A 25,701-nucleotide genomic window follows, 5' to 3' on the forward strand; every position below is an offset into this window, starting at 1 on the left:
GCATCTGCCAATCCTTTGACCATTTCAAAACCCTATCTAGATCAACTTGAAGTGATAGCGAGTCCTCCTCCGAATTAATTTCCCTACCGATTTTCGTATCATCGGCAAATTTGCAAATGTTGCTACTCAAACCTGAATCTAAATCATTTATATATATTATAAACAACAGAGGTCCCAGGACAGCGCCTTGAGGTACTCCACTTACAACATTTTCCCACTCTGACTTGATTCCATTTATACTAACTCTCTGTTTCCTTTGGTATAGCCATGCCCTAATCCAGCTTAATATAGCACCCCCAATACCATGAGACTCTATTTTTTTAATCAGTCTTTCATGTGGCACTGTATCAAAAGCTTTGCTAAAGTCAAGGTATACAACATCGCAATCCTTACCACTATCAACTGCCTCAACAATGCTAGAATAAAAAGATAACAAATTTGTTAAACATGAACGGCCATTTATAAAACCATGTTGCGACTCAATTATTAATTTATGTTTTTAATTACTTTTAAGCATGTTCTTGGTGGTAGTAAAGAGCAGTACCACCACCTCTGAATTGGTCGACAGTTGTGAATTGCTGAGTAGTTTAGCATGTTAAAGAGTTGAGTAGTATCCTCTTTTAACCACGTTTCAGTAAGTATAATAAAAGAGAATTTGTTGTCAATAGTTTCAATCAAGGCACTAACATCATCGAAGTGTTTACTTAGAGATCTTACATTCAAGTTAATTACAGAGACTATGTGATGGAGTACGAAAAGATGCGTGATTTCAAAGAAAATGCTATAACAAATGTTCAAGAGATGTGTAAATATTTCATTCAAAATGACCTGCTACCAGAAGTCTTGGCAAAATATCCCCAGTTTGCTAATTGTAGGTAGTAACTAAGTGATTGTAACCTATTCACCGCTGCCCACTGGATGGGGGGCGGTGTGCAGGGTAGACATATCAACTGTGACTCTAACTCTCCACTTATGTCAGTGTTACAGTGTTGACACCGTCGCCAGAGTATGGAGTGGCGATTTCTGTGCCATCTATGGATCTGCACTCCAACTCCCCGGTGTTTGGTGCAATTCAGACAAAGCCATCTGTTGGTGCTGGCGTGGTATCAGTGAACGGTTCCAGTTTCCTGCCTCAGTCAGAATGTGAGGTCCATGATAATGACCTCTGGTGGGTGGTGTATCAAGATCAACGCTATCTAGGTTGTGGCTACAAGTTACAATTTCAATTCACCGGTGGAAGGATGTTATCCCAAGGTCACCCAGTGTGTTGTCCGTCTAATTAATGACGTTTTATGTTCACAGAGGTGATGTAAAGAAGCGGTGGCATTGAGGTCTGTAATTATTTGTCTGCCGTGTTACCTCCTTTATGAACTGGCGTTACTCTTGCTTTTTTAAGGATATGTGCCTGTGTAACAATTACACTACCGCCCACAGGATGGGAATGGGGTACATAATGAATAAAATAAACTAAACTTAGTAGCGACGGCTATAGCTAACTTTCGCGCACCCCATATTACTTGCCAATTCTTATCAATTACTGTTACAAGAGCGCATTGAAGGTCCCGTACTCGGTTCCCAGACCTCTTGAGGTGACGCCAATGGTAGTTTGGTAAACTATGGGGCCAGGATACTGTTGATTTAATTATGCTAACATTATGTAACCAGAGGTGATCAGTGCCGTAATAATTAGCTTACCTATAAGTAATTAGCCTAGCTATAGCCGTCTCTGGGGGCAACAATCAAATTATGTTGTGGGTTTCATCCTGCGAAGGTGTATAGTTATAGGTAGGGAGACCACGATAAGCATAAGCCTTCCTGTAAGCAACAGTGGAAAACTATTATTTTCTTGGAGCTCTCAATGCAGGTTGTGGCTGACCACAGGTCAACGGTATACAGCTATGGCATCAACTTTGGTTTACAAATTGTTATTATTTCGGTATAATTATATATTTGAATACAACAAAAAGATATGGGTAAATATATATATATATTATATCTATTTTTGGTAAATTGAATATACACATTTAATTTTGGAGATACACAATCGGACAAGCCTGTTTCGCATTCTTCGTAAATAAAGTTAAATAAATCATTCACTCCAAACTAATGTTAGATTAATTTCATTGATTTGCTATGCTTTGTGCTAAATACTCATTTCTTGGTAGATTTATGTTGAATTTAGTTTTGTAAACGCTTTCGTATACCAATTTTAACTTATTTTCCAATGATGACGAGTGAGCGAGAGCTGCGGCCGCCCGCGCCCCGCCGCCCACCGCCCGCTGCCCCGGGGTGTAAGCGACGCAACAAACGCGTTAGTTAATCAATGCAATGATGGCGAACCCTTATGGAATTTTTCCCACTATGCCAACAAACAGTAGTGCCACGCTCTTGTGTGCACAATGTAAAAAGTTCTTCACGTATATGGACAGTGTTGTGATGTGTGAGGGTGCGTGTAAGAGATGGTATCACACCAAGTGCGCCAAGATCCCGGAGACCAAGTACCGCGTCATCCAGGACAAGGACGAGAACAGGACCCTCGGCCTCAAGTGTGTGTGGACTTGTAAAGACTGTCGCGACCGCCCTGAGATGACCAGAGATCCAGAGTTTGAGTCTTATGTTAGAGAAAAGCTTGGAAAATTAGGCCAGGTTCTGGAATATTTGGTGACTAAAATCCAGGATATTGAAAATAGACAGAAGACTCAGGAAGTGGAGTTTAACAAGGTATTGCAGTCATTTTAATTTGATTGTGTAAATATCTATGAGGGGGGATGTTCTGTTTTGGATTGTGATTTGGCTTCAACTGTACATAACCTGATGACACCTTAGCCTACCCGCTCCAGGCGCAGCACTGCTGACCTGTACTCACACAACTGACATCATTGGCAGGTAATAACTTGCTAAATTACATGATATGCATTTGAGTTTCATTTAAATGTTTCTGAAAAGCTGATGCTATCATTGGTTGATGCTACTCTCACAGACAAATTATTGCCTATAGGGTACTGTGTTTGTAACCTGTGAATTCAGACAAAAAAACTGCAAAACCACATCAGTACGACTTGCGAACAATGGCATCACTTGCAGTGCGGCTAGACACATAGCTCTGTGTATTATGTGACCCTTTTGTCCACCTACACAATACAGTGTGCTTAAAACATATTCTTCACACACACATATATGGTAATTTTGTTGGCTCATTTCAGTTACTGAGTATTTCAACTGTAAGTTTTCATTTTATAGCCAGTATTTTGCCAAGGTACAGGTAACTTTCCAACTAGACAATATTCTTCACATACATTATACCTTATCTATATCAGGGGGTTACCATAGGTTTGCTTAGAAGTCAGAAAATCCATTTGTGAAGTGACTATGAAGTGACCTAATTAATCACCATCATGCAGTGAATTGCTGGAGACAATTTAGTCCAGAGTGATGAGTTGTTTCCTAATATTGAAACAAAAATATTTATTCTTAGGATCTTGTAGAGCAAAATATTTTAAATTGGAAAATGTTAGAAAACATAGCAGAAAACTACTTTCTGATAAGCCTGACATCGCACGTCTGCAAGCTCGTGGAGAGACTCCTATGGGAAAGAATCATTCTCCATCTCACAGCGAACAATCTTGTACAACTGATGCAACATGGCTTTGTTAAAAATAGAACCCGCCTTACAAACCTGCTCACATTTTCCAGTGGTCGTTGAGATTCAACATTGGCTATTTCTTATTTCCAGTAAATTTAAGTCAGTTGAGTTTTGCTGGGTACCCAGCCATATTGGTCTCTCTTTCAATGAGCGTGCAGACGCTGCTGCTAGGGAAACTGTCCGCTCTTGTCCCATCTCCCGTAAAGGTATTCCTTATTCCGACTTTTACCCAGTTATTCATTCCTCCATCCTTACCCGTTGGCAGGATTGTTGGTCTTTTGTTACTGGTAACAAACTGCATACTCTTAAAAGAGTAGTGTGTCCTCATGGCTGTTCTCCTACCACCGTAACCGGCGATGGGAGACAGCCCTGGCGAGGTTGCGTATTGGCCATACACGCTTAACTTGTGGTCACTTAATGGAGCGCCAATCTGCACCTTATTTTCCAAATTGCAATCTTACGGTCGTGCATATCCTTGCTAAATGTCCTGACTTCCAGGACGAGCGTGTGTCTTGTTTTCCTGACTGTTCCACGCGGTCGCTTGTCCCTCGATAGAATTCTCGGTGAATCATATACTTTTGATATCGTTCGCCTCATGCGTTTCTGTTCTCATATTGGCATCCTTGGTGATATTTAGCGCCCTGTGATTATTCTGCACATTTGATGGTGCTACATAGCCTTCCCGGTTTGGTGCCTTCTTTTGATAATTACTTACTTACATCGTTGGCAGTTCAAACTGCCAGAAAAACAATTCTAGATGTATAGGGACTATTTCAGACTGAAAAGCATCCAAGATAAAAATAATTCCTTTCAAAAGAAGACATTTTCAGGGGTAGTGAATTATGCGGAAACACCATAGTGGTCATCATATCTCATGGGTCTGTTAGGTTAGGTCTTAAAAGCTTTCTGCAAACTGTTTGCTTTATGAAGGGACTTAATTTTGGTTTTCCATTGTTGGTTCCAAAACCTGTTAAGCTTATCAAGGTCCCACTTGTCAATGGCTGACCTTCCCCAGGATTTTACCCATAACAGTTAAATAACTCTTGGGTACATATTTACTGCTATATGAATAGAGGCATTAGATGTAAGGAATCATGCCAAATGCCTCGCCCTGCCTGGAAATCGAACCAAAAGCCTAAATAAACCTAACCAGAAGTACAGGTATATTGGTCTGAGGTTATGCATTAGTCTGACCCAAAAACCAAAGCTTACAGGGAATGTAGCATCAATATATATAAGGGGCATAACTGGCCGACCCCTCACAGTGTTCAAGAGAGAACTGGATAAGCACCTCCAAAGGATACCTGATCAACCAGGCTGGGATTCGTACGTCTAGCTGAGAGCAGCCGTGTCCAACAGCCTGGTTGACCAGTCCAGCAACCAGGAGACCTGGTCGACGACCGGGCCGTGGGGACGCTAAGCCTCGGAAGCGCCTCAAGGTAACCTCAAGGTAACCTCAACTACTATTCATAGTTATTAGTAACAAGTTATCATTCATTTACAATTTATTTCAAATATGGTACTTTGTTACACAATGTGACTAAAATGCTTGGGTAAATAATTAGGCCTGTGAGAGATGAGATAGAAAACTGGCTAGACTAATTTGATTTGTGGCAGCAGTCAGAGCAAACTAAAATGACATACTCCATCTTCTAACTAATCAGATGCATACTAATTTTACCATAATTACCTAGTTCACAGAAATTTAATACACTGACCAGCTAGTAGGCAAAGTATTGTAAACATTTATAAATAGCCTTAATTCTAAAAAAAAGGACTAAATAAGCAATGCACAAAATAGTATTTTCCTATATCGCCAATTTTTTATTTTAATTCAATGTGTCGGGGGACAGGCAGGCGGAGTATTTATACACTTTAGGTTTATATCGAGGTCCCTTAAAGGTTGAATTAGAGACCCCCCTCCAAGATTCCAACCCCACAACATGCTGACCAACTGCTGGGTACTTACTTGCTGCTAGGTGAACAGATGCATTAGGTGATAGGAACTGAACTCAACCATTTCTGTCCCTCCCGGGATTCAAGCCTGGAATTCTCGATTGTGAGTCTAGAATGAATCCGACTGTACTACTGGGACCCGTTTTCACAAGTATATGCAAAAGGCTGACAAATAATATAGCTTTATGGGAATAAAAATTGTTACATTCAAATTTGAGCACACAAAGATTGTTTCATATTTCATTATATTAAATTATATTATGTTAGCAAATATAATATCTAAGATATTACATTACATAATCTAATATACAGTAATAATAAAATTATTATATTACTTTTTTTTTTTTTTTTTAATTCAGTTAGATATTTCTTGCAAGTATGATGGTCAGCTGTATCTGTGAAGGTTATCAGTGCAATCCCTAGACAACTAATCTAAGGTTATGGCTTAAACTGATACATGGTTTCATTGCTGATTTCAGGGTTGGCAAAATCTATACTGTATTTATAAGAATTTTATGATAAATTTACCAGACCAGTGTTATAATAAATGGGATCATCTGATGATGAGTACAGTATGTGTACATGTGTATATATAACATTAATAATTGTGTAACTAGCATCAAAATATTGTTATTTGCTTAGCTAAACGAACTAGGGGGTTCAGTTCCTGAACCGATTATGTGCCTCTGTAACCCTTTACACCACCACCGCCCATGAGATGGGTATGGGGTGCATAATAAAGAAAGAAATTGAAGTGATGAGGATATGCCAAGCACTGCACTATCACTTTTATTTTGCACCTTATATAGAAAAGAATTATATAACTCTTTCCAAGCATCTTAAGATGTATTTGCAAAGTGTTTAACCAATTTAGCACATAAAAAGCATACTATTTTACTGTGAGTAGGGAAAACATAGACATAAAAAACATAAGTTATTGTGAGGGGAGAGACCTCAGAGTGGCGAGATATTACCAGCAGAGTCCCACGAGGTTCTGTTCTTAGACCCATCCTATTTCTCATATATGTAAATGATCTTCATGTTGCTGGTGAGTCTGTGGTAGGAGGGAAGGAAATATCTTGGTGGGAGAGTTGATTTTGCATTATGATTAGTAGTGTGAGGATTCATGGAAGTGTATAATTATTTTATGTGTAGAGTGAATAATTGTTTTTAATTGTACTTATAATATACTGTATAGGTAAAGTATTTAAAAAGTATCATTTACCACTTGTTATTCATCTCTGCTTGGTTTGAGCATGCCCGCATCACCCCTCCCAAACCCGAGCCTATCAGCTCTTAACTGCCCACTCTAGCCGATCTGTCCTAGTTGCCCTCTCAAACTATCCATCTGCTTGCTCTCGCCAAAAAAAACACATGTCTGACCAGCCTGCCTTCCTGCCTGTCTGCCTGACTGTCTACCTGTCCACTTGCCTGCTTGCCTGTCTGCCTGACTGTCTACCTGTCCACTTGCCTGCTTGCCTGTCTGCCTGACTGTCTACCTGTCCACTTGCCTGCTTGCCTGTCTGCCTGACTGCCTACCTGCTCGCTTGCCTGTATTCCTGACTGCCTGCTTTCTATCTGCTTCCTGCCTGCTTCCTGCCTGCTTACTTCTTGCCTACTTCATGCCTGCCTGCCCAAATCCACCTTCCTGAACCCACCCACTCACCTGCCTGCCCAAATCCACCTTCCCAAACCCACCTGCCTGCCTGCCTGCCTGCCTGCCTGCCTGCCTGCCTGCCTGCCTGCCTGCCTGCCTCCCTCCCTCCCTCCCTCCCTCCCTCCCTCCCTCCCTCATCTCAAAGCCCATTTTGAATAATATGTACAATAGTACAAAATTGCTGAAAATCAAAACAAAGTTGTGTGAGGGAGGTTTATTGATCCGCCACAACACCAAGCTATGTCCTGTCTACCAAAACAATAGCTCACACCATGCATACACCTATGCTAATACATTCCCACATTTGTGAAGTTACGTCACTTTATTGGAGTTTTTGGTAGATTTAGGTAAATGCGTAGATTCACAGTACAGTACAGTATGCACAAAAGTGTGTTCTTTTGTTTACACTAATAAAACAACAATTTTGGCCAAAAATAGTGAACAATAGCAAATTTTGAATGCAGTAAAATTTCTCCTACTGTTAAAGGATTTGGCACAAAGCAGTTTGTTCAACAAGACTACTGTACATGTTTTTAAAATGACATAGCTAGAAAAAACTTGGAATTATAAAATGCATGTATTATCAGATATAAGTATATTCAATACAGAACATGTAATAGGGATGTGTATAATAAACTAAAGTTCCTTAACATACATAGGTACAGTGTAGTATTAAGATTGTTCTTATTTATGCAAAGCGTAAGTAATACTTTGCCTCCTATATATGCAGCTTTGGCAGCAACAGCAGACTGCAGTTACCATCCAGGGTACTACTTTGCCAAGTCCAAGAACAACTCACATCTTTCAAGATTATGGAAATCAAGGACATCATTCAGGGCAACAACTTACAGCCAATGCACAGCAACAGACCAAGGAACACATCTCAGGATTCTCCCCCATGGAACACAAAATTATTCATGAAGTTAAGTTGAAAATGGACTCTGGAACTCCCAAGCAGCAAGAGGTTGAGGGGCATGCGGGTGATGGCCTACACCTAATGAGACCACTAATTGATCCAATCACGGGCCAGGAGATTGAGGGAACTCAAACACAGGCTAGTGTATAAATATGTTTGCCTCGTTTCCTAAACTTTACTTTATCGTAATCTGGAATTTGAAAATTATTTTGGGCTACTGGTTGTTCAGAATTAAACAAAATATATAACCATTGATCAGGCCTATAATTCATTGGCATTGTAATTAAATTGTTAAATAATGAATTATGTTTTACAAGTTATATGTGAGCTACTAATAAATTAAAGACAATATATTTTTAATAAATCTGTTATGAATACATTTATTAATTCCATCATGATCAGTTGATTTATGTGAGCAAAAATTCTCAAAGTACAAATACACATTTGTACAGCAGAATGTATCAAGTCTAAAATTCAGATATTTACAATATTTGTTAAATATTTTATTTTATACTTTTTTTAATTAAAACATAATATTGGTAATATGAAGACATAAAATGACAAATCATGTAGTAAATAATTAGACCATTAATATCAAAAGAGACAGTGCCATACAGCCTTGGACACTAGTTCTGAGAAAAATGCTTGTAGAGAATAATGTCGGAATATTTATTGCTGTTCTACATTAAATTTCTGTCAGTAATGGTGTATTCTCATCAGTACTTGACAGCCACATCACATTAGGCAAACTGTTCGTTCAATACAAAAACAATAGTACAGTAGCAGGCCAAGTGTTTTCAACAACATTAAATGGGATACTCAATACCAGTGTGTGGGGCTGTCCTCTGTATTAAGGACAATCCACAAAGTTGTCCATGTATTAAGCCCATTGAATGTGTCTACTTTAAAAAAAAAATTTATTTGCATGTATTACCCCCCTTTTACTATTATTATTAAAGAGAAGGAATTGTTTGGATATCTTCCTAGTTACAATTTTCATTGAAATGGCATCACATTGCATTCATGAAATCATTCTGTATATGGCCCTTCAATCTGAAAAATACCCTTAATCGTTTTATGAAATGGATGTCCTGTACTGTACAATATTTCCTTTGGTCACCCTGCAGCTCTAATAAACGTTGCTAGTGTAAATAATTAACTTTTTTAATAATTTTAAAATAGTATACATAATTCATAGGGATTTTACCAGTTACTATTTTTATAATACCATAAATATTTAGTAAGAATTTAGGAATTTGAAGAAACTGGAAAAAAGTACAGTAATACATTACTGAATTGTATCATGTTTTTGTGTTTAGTCAAGAAAGCCCTGCCAGAACTGTCGACATATATTTATTTCACTACTACTACTACTTACTGGCTTGGTGCCTTCTTTGATAATTACTTACTTATACTTATAAAATTGAATCTATAATTACTGTACTTTATATTTATAATTATTCTTTACAATTCATTTTTTAAACTCAACAATGGACGGATTAATTAACAGAGCACTGTTCCAGTTACAATACAGGTAGTTAAAGTGTTTTTATATTTATATAGGATAACCTGTACATATTCAGTATTAACCCATCCTCAGGCTCCATCATGTGATCTTTCACAGTTTTCATCCTTTTGATATATGCATGGTTAGGAAAATTTAGATTGTGCCCGGCTTCTGACGTCTTTCATCGACTGTTAATTTAAATGGGATGTTGTGGTTCAAACACTGATGAGATACCGTTTAGTTTTTTACTGTGCAAATACTGGTTACCATAGTTTACCTTTTTATATACCGTATTTACATTACTGTTATTTAATTGTACTCAGCTGTGCAAATGTCATGGAACAGCCAAACCATGAATATTGCCTATAAGGTTCTGAGGACAGACTAATTAATGATATACTCATTCTTTCATATAAGATCATTCATCCTTAATTTGCATGCAGAACACAGATATTATTTCTGAAAAGGATATCTACTTATCACTTCAGTGGTAACCCAGAATGTGATACCATGTGGAATATTTAAACATCTTTTATAAATACAGTAGGACCCCCCCATTATCCAGATCCCCATTCTCTGGATTCTTGTGTTGTTCAGAAATAAAAATGTCCAGTTCTCCATCCCCATTTACTTTTTGGATATCTGGTTAGTGGGGTTCCGCCCCTATTAACTGAGAAATTTTGGCACTGCACAGCAAAGAAAAAAAATTGCTTACTTAACCTAATCAAATATGCCTATCCAGTCTATCTCATAATAAACTTAAATACCGTTCTATAGATCTGAGCATCCATAAACAGTGGAAACTGAAATTTGTTGGATATGACTGCAGGAGGGGTTTTTTTTTCAAGAATACTATATACAAGAATTCTTACATTCTTGTAAGATGACATTCTTATTAAAATGACTGCCTGTTTACATCTCTCTCTCTGCCAATATTAGCACCATGCCATCCTAACTAACATTTAATATGGCAAAAATAGACTGTCTATTAACATGAGAATCATAAATAGTGAGTAATTTTTATGTGCACAGTATGTACAATCTTTGACACTATGTATCCTTATGCAGTGTAAGGAGTGACAAGAAGAATGGCTGGGGATGAGTAACATTGGCTTTTACTGTCACTTTACAGTCCATCACTCTCACAGCTGCTACTACATTGAATATTTCCATATTGTATAATCAATCCATCCACAGTTTATCATAAATAAAAAAACTAAATACAGTACACGGTTCGTAATATCAGAAGCTATAAATAACAGCCAGTTTTTTCATATAACGAAGGTAGTGATGGTAGCTAGGAATGACATTACAGTGTCTGCTGGCAAGCTCTACCGTCAGTGCTACCATTAATGAGCCCTATATAATTCCAGAAGCAATATATAACAGTTAATTTTCTTCATGCTTAAAATGTGTGGAAAGAATTTTGGTTGCTCTGTTCATACAATCGCAAATCCTGTATCATGTACTAGGTAATGTTTTCATATCGCTTTCTTGGCCATATAAACCTATCCAGCTCATTCACCTTAAATACTGCATGGGATAAATATAATGTTTATGTTTGAATTAAAAATAACTTGTAAATGTTATACTGTATGCTGTCATCATACTGTGTGCTTTAAGGACTGTCTGGCTGACAGAAGTGTCAACCACCCACCACCATGTCTCACCCACCCAGTCTCTCTCTCTATTTCAACGTAACCCATCTGCACTATCACAAATAATATTCCAGTCATCCTTGTGCGCAGGAATCTTAGCACATTTATGGAAAAAGACAAACATAGTACCAATCAATAAAAATGATAGTCAAGAGGTAACCTCTAAATTATAGACCTGTATCATTAACATGCATGGTAGTCAAAACACTAGAAACAATATTTAAAGCCAAATGGGTTGAACACCTGGGGAGTAATGACAATAATGGACAGGCAATATAGTTTTCAAACAGAAAGATCCTGTATATCAAATCTACTTAGTTTTTATGATAGAGCCACAGAGATAATACAGGAGAGAGGGGGTTGTGTTGACTTTGTCTATCTGGACCTAAAAAAAGGCTTTTGACAAAGTCCCACACAAGAGGCTGGTCTGGAAACTGGAAAATACCGGACAGGGAGACTTATGACATGGATAAAAAAAATTCTGATAGACAGATGAGGGTAGTAATCAGAGACAATTTATCTGACTGGAGGAGTGTTACTAGCAGAGTATCACAGGGTTCAGATCTTGCACCAGTAATGTTCATCGTCTACATAAAGGATCTATCAGAAGGAATACAGAATTATTTGAATATGTTTGTAGATGATGCTAAGATACTGGGGAAGATAGGAGACACAGATGATTGTAATGCCAGGAAATTGATCTAGATAAAGTAAGTGCTTGGAGCATCAAGTGGCAGATGGAATTCAGTGTGAATAAATGCCATGCTACGGAATGTGGAATCGAAGAAAATAAACCACACACAAGTCACAAATTATGTGGAGAGGAATTACAGAACTCTAATAAAGAACGAAACTTTGGGGTGGTTTTGGATAGTAAGCTGTCGCCCGAGGAAAACACAAAGAACATTGGGAGAGGAGCGTATATGTCTCTTTCCAACTTCAGACTTGCTTTTAATTATATGAATGGTGCAATACTGAAGAAACTGTTCATGACTTTTGTGAGACCAAAATTGGAATATGCAGCAGGTGTATGCAGGGAAGTGAAGGGATCAGAGATGAGCTCAAAATCAAGAAAAAATTCACCAGGAAAGCATAAGCACAGAAATTCATAAAGAACGAAACTTTGGGGTGGTTTTGGATAGTAAGCTGTCGCCCGAGGAAAACACAAAGAACATTGGGAGAGGAGCGTATATGTCTCTTTCCAACTTCAGACTTGCTTTTAATTATATGAATGGTGCAATACTGAAGAAACTGTTCATGACTTTTGTGAGACCAAAATTGGAATATGCAGCAGGTGTATGCAGGGAAGTGAAGGGATCAGAGATGAGCTCAAAATCAAGAAAAAATTCACCAGGAAAGCATAAGCACAATGAAAAAAAGTAATTTCTTAAAGAAAACTGGATACTTGAGGTACATTTCAACATTTATTGCTGAAATGTACTGTAAGTACCCCAACAGTGTTTCATCTAACCATCACAAGATGGCTGCCCAGGTTACCCAGGATCCATCCGAAGTTCAGAGATTGGCTGGAGTTCAGAATTCAGCACCTCTTGTACCAATTTCAGGTTCTGCAGTTTGGTCTGAACCTGGCTTCCTGAATCTTCACCAGACTAACTCATGTGGTCTTTTATCAGCTTCATCATCTGAGCTTCGGATCACCTCGACAACTGGCTGGTATGGGCCCTCAATCGTTTGTCCTATCTGCTGAACAGAGAGCTAGTGCTTTACCAGTTGGCCTGTTTCAGTTTTATGATAACTGGCAGAAGTCCCAGCTGGTGGTCCTTCATGTCCTGATTTGGCTGGTACTGGTCTGGGATATTAAGGATGGCTTTTTTCTCCCATAGTTACCCCTGTTGTGACTGTGCCACTATTTTTGGCTAGTGCAATGGTCTCTGATTTTCCATCGGAACCGTGAGTCCCTTTTGAGCAAACTGAACTTGCGTGGTTGCAAAGAAAGGGGTTGCTCAAAAACTTCTCAAAAAGTTGCTTACAATTGTTACATACAGTTGTGTGTAACAATTGTGCTTCAGTGGTCAGATCCCTCTAAGCTGTGTGAAGATGCTTTACTTAGGTGACATTTTTTGTTGTCATCAGAGTACATGCCAGAGTACACGTGAAGGGATTCTTGCTTTATCCTTTTCTACTTCGCATGTTTTTCTGGGTTAATTTCCTTGGTACCGTCCTCCATTGCCCAAGCTGTTCACAGATGAGTCAGACCTTGCCTAAGAATATTATCCAGCTCTCACCAGGCAAATCAGAGGCAGTGGTACCCCTTGCCAGAGAAGGATGCATATTACCAGGCTGGAGGCTCCCTTCTTAGTGCTGCATGTGTCATGGAAGAATTTGTCTAGGGAATACCAGCTACAGTAGAGAGGAACAAGGAGGTGGAATACATTTATCAAATTATTTTTGAACAATTATATTATTTCAAAATAAATATGCATCACATGTAAATCCATAAATACTAATGTTCTCATTAACACAAGATAAAGCTAAGTTGTTATGATTAATACATTAAAAAAAGCTACAACTCAACACAAATAAGGTAGTAATACTTGACAAATAAAGGAACATTTAACACTTAACAGTAAACTAAGTTTTGCACCACCTAACTCTTGAAGATGGCTCCTCTGTTGTATGATTAAGCCTGTTAACACTATTATTTACAGTACATGTATTAAGACTTTAATTACTAATGACAGCATTATTGTTCTAGCCTCAGTCTTGAACACTAACATAGGCAAAGTCTATACCATCTAACTTTTAAGGTGGCTCCTCAATTACACCAGCAATTATACAGAACTTTGAACTATAATATATAACTCATGGTAACTTATAAGTGCCTAAAATCGCCAGTACCTCAACAACTTGCAATAACCTCAACAACTGCACATGTACCTTAGTCTAAAACTTTAAATATAATGGGGACAATCTAGAGATACATATTACTTTCCGCAACCTTAATTATAAAAGTGTTAGATACAACAGCAAAATAAACCATAAGTTCCTCTTAGAGTACCCAACTCATTATGACAGTATTCTAAGACTCCCTTAGAACACACTCACACTACCTCCTATCCTATCACAACCTCAAAACATTCTGATCTCGCTAGGTTCAGACCAGCTTCACATACACTAACTGACTGGGCCTCTACAGAGCACCAGAATAAGTATATGAGAGTTAACTTCTGATAATGGTTGTTAACATTTATCTAGACTAATTGCCTGAACAGAGGTAATACATTACAATGTTACGTACATCTTTACACTAAGAAGTGCATATGAACTCGACAATAACATAAGTAAAATACCGTATGTAACTGAATACAGGTGCAGTATATTCATTAACTGCTAATGACTGCTTAACTACCAGCCGGATGATACAACCTATCTACCTCCTCCTGCCTACAACACCAGAAGGTGGGAGGTGATGGGGGGTTGGGGTTGGTTGTAATACTGTCTTCACATGGATCAACAGTCCTCATGGCTTAGTGGTAAGACACTCGCCAGGTGTTTCGCGAGCTCTTTGTTTTGGGTTCGTTTCCTGGCCACGGAGGATTTATGATGAGGAGACCCATGATTCCATTCATGGTCTCTCAGGGTCCGTCTAATTACCCAAAGCTACCCAAACTTACTCAAAGCTACACAAAGCTTCCTAGCATTACGTTAGTAATGAATAAATATATCATAATTATTCATTATAATGTTGGTGCTGAATGTAGAACATGAAAAACATATTTTTACTCTGAAAAAGTATAATTTTATAACGAAATTAGACAAAAATAAGTTGATGACGCCAAAGCAAGTCAACAGTCCAAGTGACAATATTTGCTGGAATATGAGCCTTCTGTACCTACCTAACCTAACCAACCTACCCAAACGTAACCTAACCTAACCAAACTAAGCCTAACCTATCCAAACATAACTTATTTTAACCTCTAGGCAACAATATATCTTGAATAATTTGTTCATCTTGGATTAGTCGCTCCACAACATTGTCGCTTGGATCGTCGACTTCCTTTGGCCTCTGATGCCACTTAGTTTTGTCTAATTTCTTTATAAACTTATATTATTTCTGAGTAAAAATATGTTTTTTAATGTTCTACATTCAACACCAACAATAGAGTGAGTAAATATATTATATTTTTTCATTGCTTACGTAATGCTAGGAAGCTTTGGATAGCCTTGAGTAAATTTGGATAGTTTTGGGTAATTAGACGGACCAGTCTCTCATGCCTGGTTCTGTTGGCATTCTATTGAACTGTTCTTGTCCATGTTTTGGTGTTGGCTTAGTCCCTTTTTCATATCCACTTCACCATTTTCTCCTCTCCTGTGTCCAGAGGAGGAGAAGGAGGAGGGGGTTTTTGTGGTTTTGTCAGATGCAGCTTTGACTTTTCAACCTTTGAGCCAGAAATTTATGTAACTGAGTTCTGTCTCTATTGTAGGCTGGCATTCTTAAGGGGATCAGGTGTCGCTGGTTCCTGGTCAGGTTAGGGGTTTGGTGGCATCAATTTTGAGGGCCATAGAAATTTGGTCTTTGGCTTTAGTTTCTTCTGTTTCTCTGCAGTGTTCTTTTATTCATGGGAGCCACTCATCAGGGTACTTCGCACCTACATGTTTCACAGTTTGCCCCTTCAACAGTGCGGCAAAGGTGGTGTGGCAGAGCACCTTGGGAGTTTTTGTTAGTTTCCTTTTTTGCATCCTTACCTTGACCTTGAGGTTACCTTGAGGTGCTTCCGGGGCTTAGCGTCCCCGCGGCCCGGTCGTCGACCAGGCCTTCTGGTTGCTGGACTGATCGACCAGGCTGTTAGACCTGGGTCCAGGCTCAACCATGTCTTCTGCTCCACAGGGTCATTACATAATGGATGGACACTGGGGTAGTCAAGCCGATTTCCTCCTTACAGTGGGTGTCCCTATTTATTCAAAACTTCTTGAGCCTTCGTAAGGTTCTTTCTTGACCTTTCTGGTTTTGACAGATTCTGCACAACCACCTTCAATCAGCTCTGTCTGGCCTTGCAGGCTGCTGCTTGGATTAGGTCCCTGTTGTTTCAAAGATGCATTAATTTGAGGTGTTCAGAAATTGGCTAGGGTTTTGTGTGGGCCATCTTTGGTACCGTTTCAGGGTTCTTCTTTTCAACTTGAATCTGGTACAGGATATTTTGTTGGGTAGATGCAGTTCATAGTCTCTCACCATGTTTTGGGGACCTGCATATTGCCCTACCATGATGAATAGTTAGCTTGAGCTCCCAGTCTGCTTTCTGGAAGCCAGGGGTCGGGTTCTTTCTGAGTTGTCTAGGTTTTGGTTCCTTGTCAATTGGTGGAACTCCCATTTCATTCTATCATAGAGTTGTATTTGGCTGGGTTTTGTCTGAGATTCCTGGTTGGCTTCCATTCATGTTTGACAAATTTGAAAAAACCAATGCATAAATGTTCATAATAAGGCAAATAGGAAACTGGGATTTATTAATTGAAGCATTACTAATTAGACACCTGGTGTTGTTCTTCAGCTATATCTTGCTCTTGTTAGGCCCCATTTAAATTATGCAGTTCAGTTTTGGTCACCATACTATAGAATGGATATAAATTAACTAGAACGCGTCCAGCGTAGGATGACAAAGTTAATCCCTCAGATTAGAAACCTGTCATATGAAGAAAGGTTGACAAAGCTTAAATTACATTATCTAGAAAGGCGAAGAACTAGGGGTGACATGATAGAGGTGTACAAGTAGATGAATGGGCATAACAAGGGGGATATTGATAGGGTGTTGAAACTATCAACACAAGACAGAACATGAAACAATGGGTATAAATTGGATAAGTTTAGATTTAGGAAAGACCTGGATAAATATTGGTTCAGTAACAAGGTTGTTGATTTGTGGAACCAATTACTGCATAACATGATGGAGGTGAGGTCCCTTGATTGTTTCAAACGTGAGTGGGACATGTATATGAGTGGGATTGGGTGGTTATAAATAGGAGCTGCCTCGTATAGGCCCTCTGCAGTTACCTTTATTCTTATGTTCTTATGTATTCTTATATTCCCTATCTCTGCTGTTGACAGCCCTAGATCTGTTAGCTTCTCATTTCCATTTTGTGGTGGTGTGCTTAGCTTTTCCTTCAGCAGCTCGAGTGGTTGTGCAGCTTGGACTTTGCATGATTTTCCCACTCAGCAGGGTTTGGCTTTGGACATCATACTCATTTCCTCTGAGGTCACCACCATCAGTACCATCTGGTCTGGACTCCTGGTTGCCCCTTCAGTGACTGCGTTGTTGCCACTGTCCTCTAAAGGGTTTTTGTGTATATGGTGCTTTCCTTCCCTGCTCAATCTGTTTACAGATGCCTCAGACCTGGACTGGGATCGTGTGCCCAATATAGTTGCACTACATGGCTTCCAGAATTGAAAAATAAGAGCTACAAAGAGAGGCTATAGGTGTTAGATATGCCAAGGCTAGCAGTTAGAAGCAAAGGAGGCAATATGATCACTACGTACAAAATAGTATTGGAATCGACAAAACAGGAAAAGGAGGAATTTTTTAAACCTGCAACAAGAGGCCATAGATTCAAGCTAAAGAAACAAAGGTGCCATAAAAACATTTGGAAGTTTTCTTTTGTGAACAATAATAGACGGTTGGAATAAGTTAAGTGAGAAGGTAGTGGATGCCAAGACCATCAATAGTTTCAAAGCAGCATATGACAGAAATCATTGAGAAGATGGAACATCATGAACATAGCTCTCATCCTGAAACTACATTTATTTAATTACACATATATACTGTACATACATACATATGCAGACGAGGAGTCACAATAACGTGGCTGAAATATGTTAATCAAACCACACACTAAAAAGTGAAGGAACAATGTCGTTTCGGTCCGTCCTGGACCATTCTCTCAGTCGACTTGAGAATGGTCCAGGACGGACCGAAATGTCGTCGTCCTTTCACTTTCTAGTGTGTGGTTTGGTCAACATACATACATAGTAAAATACTGTACCTCGCTATGAAAGCCTTAGCATTGAGTACATACAGTACTGTATATTGATTGCAATGTGCATTGAAGGAGTTGCTAAATTAATAGGTAGTGACAATACATTCAAATTCATGTGAAAAAACTTTTAACATGTTTAAATTATCTTTGTAGGAAACTGGTGATGCCCTGTATAGCTTCACAGGAAACTTCTCTGGGGCCTCTGCATCTGCACAGGTAATATTATAATTATGGTATGGCATAATATTGTATTCAGGGGACACGTGGCATTTCTTAATTAAGTTCATTATATTATTCAGCATCCTTTATACATTTGTAACTATATTAGTGCACATGCAGACAACAAGTCACAGTAACGTGGCTGAAGGTATGACAACCAAACCACACACCAGAAGATGAAGAGACGACGACATTTCAGTCCATCTTGGATCATTATCAAGTCGATTGTCACAATCAACTTGATAATGGTCCAGGATGGACTGAAACGTTGTTGTCTCTTCATCGTCTGGTGTGTGGTTTGGTCATTATATTAGTGCACATATCAACAATGCTATATTTGTAATATTTTTCTGTGTCTAGTGACACTATGGTGCAGTTTGTTTGAGGTTGTGACACATCAGTTACAAGATGTTAAAGCTTCAGTAGCTTTATTTTATCACTGCTGTGGGTTGATTAATCAGTGCAATGTTAGATCAACTTTCCACATGTGTTATAGGCCACTCTCAGAAACAACAACACATTATCATAACCAGTGCTGTTATGATACATTGCCATAAATAGTTGTTCTTCAAGATTGAGTGCCTAAGATGAATTAAACTTCAGCTGAGGAAGGAAATAAAGGACATTAAACTTCAATATTGTTTACTAGTATTTATCACAACATTCAATTATTAGATATGATGAATGGATATGAGATAACATTGCATGCATGAATAATGGCAATAAACTGGACAGAAGGAAATTTGTTAATTTTGCGACAAATGAATGAATGTAGTACAAGCCATGAATGAATGTATGCAACATTTCAAGCATTGTGATATGTACAACAGCATAGATAAGGTTGACTGAATGTAATACCAGAATGAAAATATTATATGCCACATGCATTATGGGTGAAGGGGAAAGCTGCTGAGCCAATCACCAACGTTGCTGTACCTGAATGGTTATACATTTATCATAACTTCTATGTTATTCAGAGCACCTCATGTTATTAAACTCACTATTTGTTCTATGCTCTACTTTATTTGACATCTTGGTAAGTTGACAGAATGTTAAATACTGTAGTATATAAACAATTCGATGACATTTGCAACCTGTCGAATTTCCCAAATCCACTCATAGCTGCACAAAGCTCTACATAAATAAAACTCCAAATGAAACATAATGTGTTTCTGTGATACTGATATATTTAATGTAGAATGTGAAAACAGTATTTTAATCCAACCCATCCTCCTGTTTAGATGGTACCTATTGTGACGATCGTCAATAGTCAAAATTCATATGTTCTTAGATTTTAGATAGTAGTATATTGACTAGTAAGGTATTCTTTCAAAATAAATGAATGTAAAACACATACTGTACTTAAATATTCCTAGGCCTAGTATAGCACACAAATTTACTATATTAGGCCTCAGATATTGTGTATTAGGCCTAGGAAGGTTAGGTTAGATCAATTTAGTTTGTCAAAGCAACACAAGTAAAAAATAGTTGCCTGGTTTGTCCAATTCAATACAGTACAGTAGTTCAGAATTCTACATTCTAATTTCGATGTACGTCGGTATGTATACTATGGTCCTCATCGTTACTATAAATACAGTACATGTACTACCAAAACAGGAGGATGGACTGTTTTAATCATATATTAGCTAATTTTAATTTTATAAAAAAAAGATTAAAATATGTGGTTCATGACATTAAAGGTGCTAATCCATTCTCTGATGTTTTATGGTTTATTTTTCTTATTATAGTAAAAAAAAAGACCTTATTTCTTATCTTTTTTTTTTCATTCTATATTCATACCAGAAATACAGTAACATTATATTTCATATAGGTTTTATTAACGTAATTGGAAATTGTTTTAAAAAGATTTAGGTAATTCTATAGACCCGCCACAATTTGTATTTTTTATGTGGAGCTCCTTGGGGCTCCCTGAAGCTATCTCACTGAGATGACCTCCTAACTAATGGATCACATCTTCCATGGAGTTCAGTTCGGTCGACCGAGGGAGCCGGTCGGCCGAGCCGACAGCACGCGGGACTTGTGATCCTGTGGTCCTGGGTTCGATCCCAGGCGCCGGCGAGAAACAATGGGCAGAGTTTCTTTCACCCTATGCCCCTGTTACCTAGCAGTAAATTAGGTACCTGGGTGTTAGTCAGCTGTCACGGGCTGCTTCCTGGGGGTGGAGGCCTGGTCGAGGACCGGGCCGCGGGGACACTAAAAGCCCCGAAATCATCTCAAGATAACCTCAAGATCAAGTTCGGCCTATTGAGGACCAGACTCAGAATCTGATTCCCCTCACAGAGGCACAGGAAGCAGGTGTCACTCTGCCACCTCACAGGGGAATGCGTCCAGAAAGTCAGTGAACTCAAACCACTGCTGGGTTCAAAAGAAACTGAAGCCTCACACCCTGCCAAATGAACTTTCCTAACATGTGAACAAACATCGAAAGTGTATCAAAATAAGCGTGAGCTCATTCACCCCACCCCTCCCACTTGTTTGGGGAGGGAGGGTGGGCCAGGGCTGGGACTCATGCTATCCACTGGCTAGAGACAACAGTACTTCTGCTGATGCAGTTTGTGTACCTGGATCTAGGTACTGGCATGTCACTATTCAGGGAGGGGGGTAGAAATAGCCTAAGCTACTCTATCCCTTTGAGATGTATTTATTGCTTATCTCAATAAACATACTTGAACTTGAACTTGAACTATTCATCCAAGAGTTCAGAGATTTGTTTTTATTGTGGTGCATCAGGCCTACCACTTTTAGGGTTCTTCCCTTTGGCTTGAATCTGGCTCCCCGTGTTTTAACCAGGTTGGCTCATGTCACGGTGACTCATCTTCATTTGTTGGTGGTTCATTTAGGCCCACACCAACCTACCTTGATGACTGGATGGTGTGGGCCCCCATTCAGTCCACGTGTCTATTAGCCAGGGATCTGGTTCTTTCTCAGCTTGCTGGGTTTGGTGGTGATACTTTTCAAGATGCTAGTGCTCTCTAGAGTGGAATACTGTTGCACAATGACAGCCGGGGTGAGCCCCCGTGGTTTCCTGATTTCCCCCTTTCCCCTATAGGTCGTCGGTTGGAGGTGTTTCATGTGCGCATCTACTTCAGAACTGATTGCTTTAGCCACTGGACAATGCGAGCCCCAACCCCCTCTCCCTTCCCCAAATAAGTGGACAGGTGGGGTGAATGGGTGCACACTTGTTTTGAGGGATTTAATCGTTTGTTTACATTGTTGGAGTTCATCAGCACTTGTGAGGATTCAGTCTCTCTTCAACCCAGCAGTGTTCTGTAATGGTTCACTGACTTTCTGAAGGGTTTTCCTGGTGAGATGGCAGAGTATCACCTGCTCTCTGTGTATTTGTGAGGAGGCCAGGGTCTGGCTCTGGTCCCCAGTAGGCTGAACTTAACTCTGCAGCTAATGTGATCTAGTAATTGGAAGCCATCTCAGCAAGATAGCTTCAGGGAGCCACTGGGATTCACCCAGCAAAAGATGCCTCATTTCATTCAATGCTGGTTTTCCAGAAGGTTCTTAGAAATTAATATCTATGTTTGCTTTTACATAAGGTATGTCAGATTGTGCCATGACTTAATATTGGAAGTCAACTGTACTTTAGCTTTTCCATGCTTTGAAACATATGTATTTTTGTTCATATATCAGCTGGATTCAATTGGAGAGCAAGAATGCTGATTGTTTCATTTAAAAGGTCAATTATATTTAATAGGCTCTTTATTTCAAGTTCCCATCTTTACAGAGTCAGGCAACTGCAACCCCTGCTTTGAAGGAAGCAATGGAGTGTCATTATGGTGACTGCAAGTGCATCAAACAAGAAAACCAGACAGATGAAGCAGTTAACCCACCCAAACCCTGCTCTGGGAAACATTGTAACTGTACCTGTAAAACTCATAAAATTGTCATTGCCCATAAAAAGGACAATGTTGGGAAAATACACAAGTGTCCTCATTGTGAGTTTACCAGCAAGCGTTCAGACAATGTTAGACGGCACATGTTGCGACATACAGGTGAGAGACCCCACAAGTGTCCACACTGCGACTTCAGTGCAAAACGACCTCATTCACTGAAAAAGCATATTGAAAATGTTCACAACAAGGATCTCAGAACAGACGGAATAGTTAGATAAAGAGGTATAACTTTTATAATCAAGGATAACAGAATGGTGTAAAATGTGAATTTTGTAAGTTTTCAGATTGAAAGAAATGTTCATAGTTTTCATACATAATACAAATCGTTGGATCACATTTCTTTAAGTATAGAAAGTGATAAGTGATGATGACCAGAAAAGGACTTCAAATTCTGTCGAATTGTATAAGCATTCCCTGAAAGTTTTTTTATTCTTAATAATGCGAGAATTATTTTCAGCAAAAGTGTATAGTTTTTTAAAGAGGAAAGATTCTCTGAATCTCTTTCATTAGAGCATATGCAGTAAGAAAAGATTCTCTGTAAATAAATGGAAAAAATGTTTGAATATTTTTAACATTCTGCACTTTGAATTCTAACAGGACTGAAAAGTAATAGTCAAATAAGCCTGAGACAAATGCTTTAAAGTACTAATTTCTTGGGGGATGGGTAATAAAAGGGTTTTATTTAAGGATAATAGTCTAATGCAGATGGTGAGTCACAATAACATGGCTGAAGATATGATGACCAAATCAGACATCAGAAGATGGAGAACCAACAACATTTCGGTTCATCTAGGACCATTATCAAGTCATATGTTTATCTTCTGATGTGGGGTTTGGTGATCAAAATGGTCTAAATTATAATGACCATCACTGCAAATGATTTATATCTTGAACCTTTTTTTCATGGTTAGTACAAAACTCTAGATGTCTTGACAGGGTGCCAAAACGCTCCTTTCTGAAATATGATGGAAGCATGCTAGTGGGCCAAGTGAAGAGTCAAATAATAGATTTCAAAATTTCCACAAATGTTGCAAACCAAGTCGTGCCACACCCACGTAAAAATATGATTTCAGTCCTTAGTCTGCTGAATAGCTAACTGGCAGCTTCTCCAAGATTTGACATGTATTAATTTCGTGTACAGCACTTGTACTTGTTAAAGCTTAAACAAAATTTACTTCTTAACAGCATGCTATTGTTTTATTTTAAGTTATGTGTGTAATTATTGTGATTCATTACATTAAACTCCAGCAGTCGAAAAGTAAGTATTAAGTTGCAGTGTGTGAACTGCAAGTGTTCACTATTCATTTTAGTAAAATTTTAAGATTGTTATTACAGTATTATTAATCATTTAAAATATTTCCACAATGTAATTGTTGACTGATATCATGTTTTTTTTTTTAGATTTTATTAACATATTATCATGAGCCAGTGGTTTTTATGCATTTTCTGGTTTCTGATTGTATATTATGTCTTTAAATTATTGTTTTAGCAGCTCCTTGTGCAGCTCGCTTTATATTGGAAAGGCAAAATAGTTTCATGGTTCTGCAGATCTAATTAAGGTGCTGTCATAATACAATAGTTTTTCTTCCTTTTCTATCGTCTGGATGTGATGACTCCAATGCTGGGTTTTGGACTGGACTTCTTGCTGTACCATTCATGCCCAGACCTAGGGTGGTAGAATTCTAGGGAGCTATAACATCCATTTCTTAAGAGAGATTATCTACATTTACAGAAAATAAATCACAGTACTGTAATGTGGCCAAAAACAAATAGCCAAAACCACACACATGAAATGAAAGAAATGTTGTCACTTCCATTTCATTTATGGGCTTGGTTATTTATGAGCATAAAATTTATCAGTCATGGTAGGTTGCATTCAGAGAGCTGCGAGGAACCACAGTAGATGAGTGCAACTGTTGAGAGTTGTTTATGTCTGTCAGCTGGGGATGGGGGGGGGGAGGAAGTAAGAGGAATCTTTGCCATGTCTGAGACTCAGCAGTGGGTAATGCACAGAATCAACTAGGAGTAGCTATACCAGCCGCAGTCATGAGGATCCAGGCAAAACAGCAGGAATTACTTGACTATGGAATGTTGCTAGCAAGCCAGTGAAATATATTCTGGCTTTAACTCAGTCATTAATTCCAATAATGATTTTACTCTGTTACTTGCACATCTAATATCTAAATCAATCTTGCTGTTGGATCCTATTGGAGAACTACCGAATATGTTCAGTTTTTTAAGCATTAGTCATTTTTAGTGGCTCAACTCAATTTTTGAGCTGTTTGAAACAGTAAAGTCTTCTTTCCAAAAGTGGGAATTAACCTTTCCACTGCCATCAGTCTCTGCACTTCCTTTGAAGACTACTTGGTGCAGGTTTACAGAGGATTTGGAGAGTCTGAACTAATAACAACAGTGCTATGATGAAGTTAGTGAAGATGAGCATTACCAACATAGAAAACATCATTGAAAGAAACAGTTTGATAAAGACTTAGATGATGAGACTGAGAGAACAACGTGTAGCATAGACAAAATAAGGATGAACTTTTTCAATGTTAGCCTAAAAGTGGGGCAGTTATTACTGAGCTGGACAAAATAAAGTTTGTTGCATTGATATTAATAACTAATTTAATTATTTTTGAATCTCAAGGAACTTTAAATAAATGAAATCATGAAACAGGCTAAGAATACAGTGTCTTGCTATCCTAATGATATGAATGCATCATTTGAAGAAAAATGACTTTAATTTCAGAAGCTATATACAAATACAAATGAAGGTGTTTATCAGAGTGCTCTAAGCTTTTTTTACAGAATTAAGTACATAGCAGTTGAACTCAAGTTTCCCAGTTTAGACATAACTCTGTGTTCTTATTTACAATTCTGTAAATCAGTATCCATCTATACAGAGGCAGTGCCATTTCTGCACTGTCAACAGCTAATGGTCATCTGTTTAAATGCTTTACAGCCAAGGTTAGGCAGTATCTGTACTTATAAAGAGTAAGCTTATAAAGGCATTGACTTAATATAAATTGTTTACAAGATTGCTACAAACAGCACTTCACATAAACCATTGTCAAATTATGTCTGCTCTGCTGCGCTCTGCGGTAACGAGCCTCAGCCACAGATGAGAGCGTGAACTGATTACTAGTTTTGTCTAAATGAATGGTGAGCCTACTGGGGAAACATTTCTATATAACAAATAATAGTTGTACATCTTGAGAATAACTGATCCAAGATG

General features: G+C 38.5%; 1 protein-coding gene across 1 annotated transcript; it reads left to right on the forward strand.

Annotated features, from left to right (window-relative positions):
* Nucleotides 1-2,123: 2,123 nt before the first annotated feature.
* LOC123760901 (uncharacterized) lies at nucleotides 2,124-25,151 on the forward strand. The gene is made up of 4 exons (XM_045746753.2): nucleotides 2,124-2,721; nucleotides 7,987-8,310; nucleotides 18,478-18,540; nucleotides 22,298-25,151. The coding sequence occupies exons 1-4, from the start codon at nucleotides 2,329-2,331 to the stop codon at nucleotides 22,682-22,684; spliced, it is 1,167 nt and encodes a 388-aa protein (XP_045602709.2). The 5' UTR covers nucleotides 2,124-2,328; the 3' UTR covers nucleotides 22,685-25,151.
* The last annotated feature ends 550 nt before the right edge of the window (nucleotides 25,152-25,701 follow it).

The sequence above is a fragment of the Procambarus clarkii genome, chromosome 1, assembly GCF_040958095.1.
Source record: "Procambarus clarkii isolate CNS0578487 chromosome 1, FALCON_Pclarkii_2.0, whole genome shotgun sequence".
Classification (NCBI taxonomy): domain Eukaryota; kingdom Metazoa; phylum Arthropoda; class Malacostraca; order Decapoda; family Cambaridae; genus Procambarus; species Procambarus clarkii.

Excerpts from the sequence above, each read along its gene's own strand:
- LOC123760901 (XM_045746753.2), top strand. The coding sequence starts at position 2,329 with ATGATGGCGAACCCTTATGGAATTTTTCCCACTATGCCAACAAACAGT. Across the intron at positions 2,722-7,986 it reads AGGAAGTGGAGTTTAACAAG|CTTTGGCAGCAACAGCAGAC; the intron begins GTATTGCAGTCA and ends CTATATATGCAG. Across the intron at positions 8,311-18,477 it reads TTGAGGGAACTCAAACACAG|GAAACTGGTGATGCCCTGTA; the intron begins GCTAGTGTATAA and ends TTATCTTTGTAG.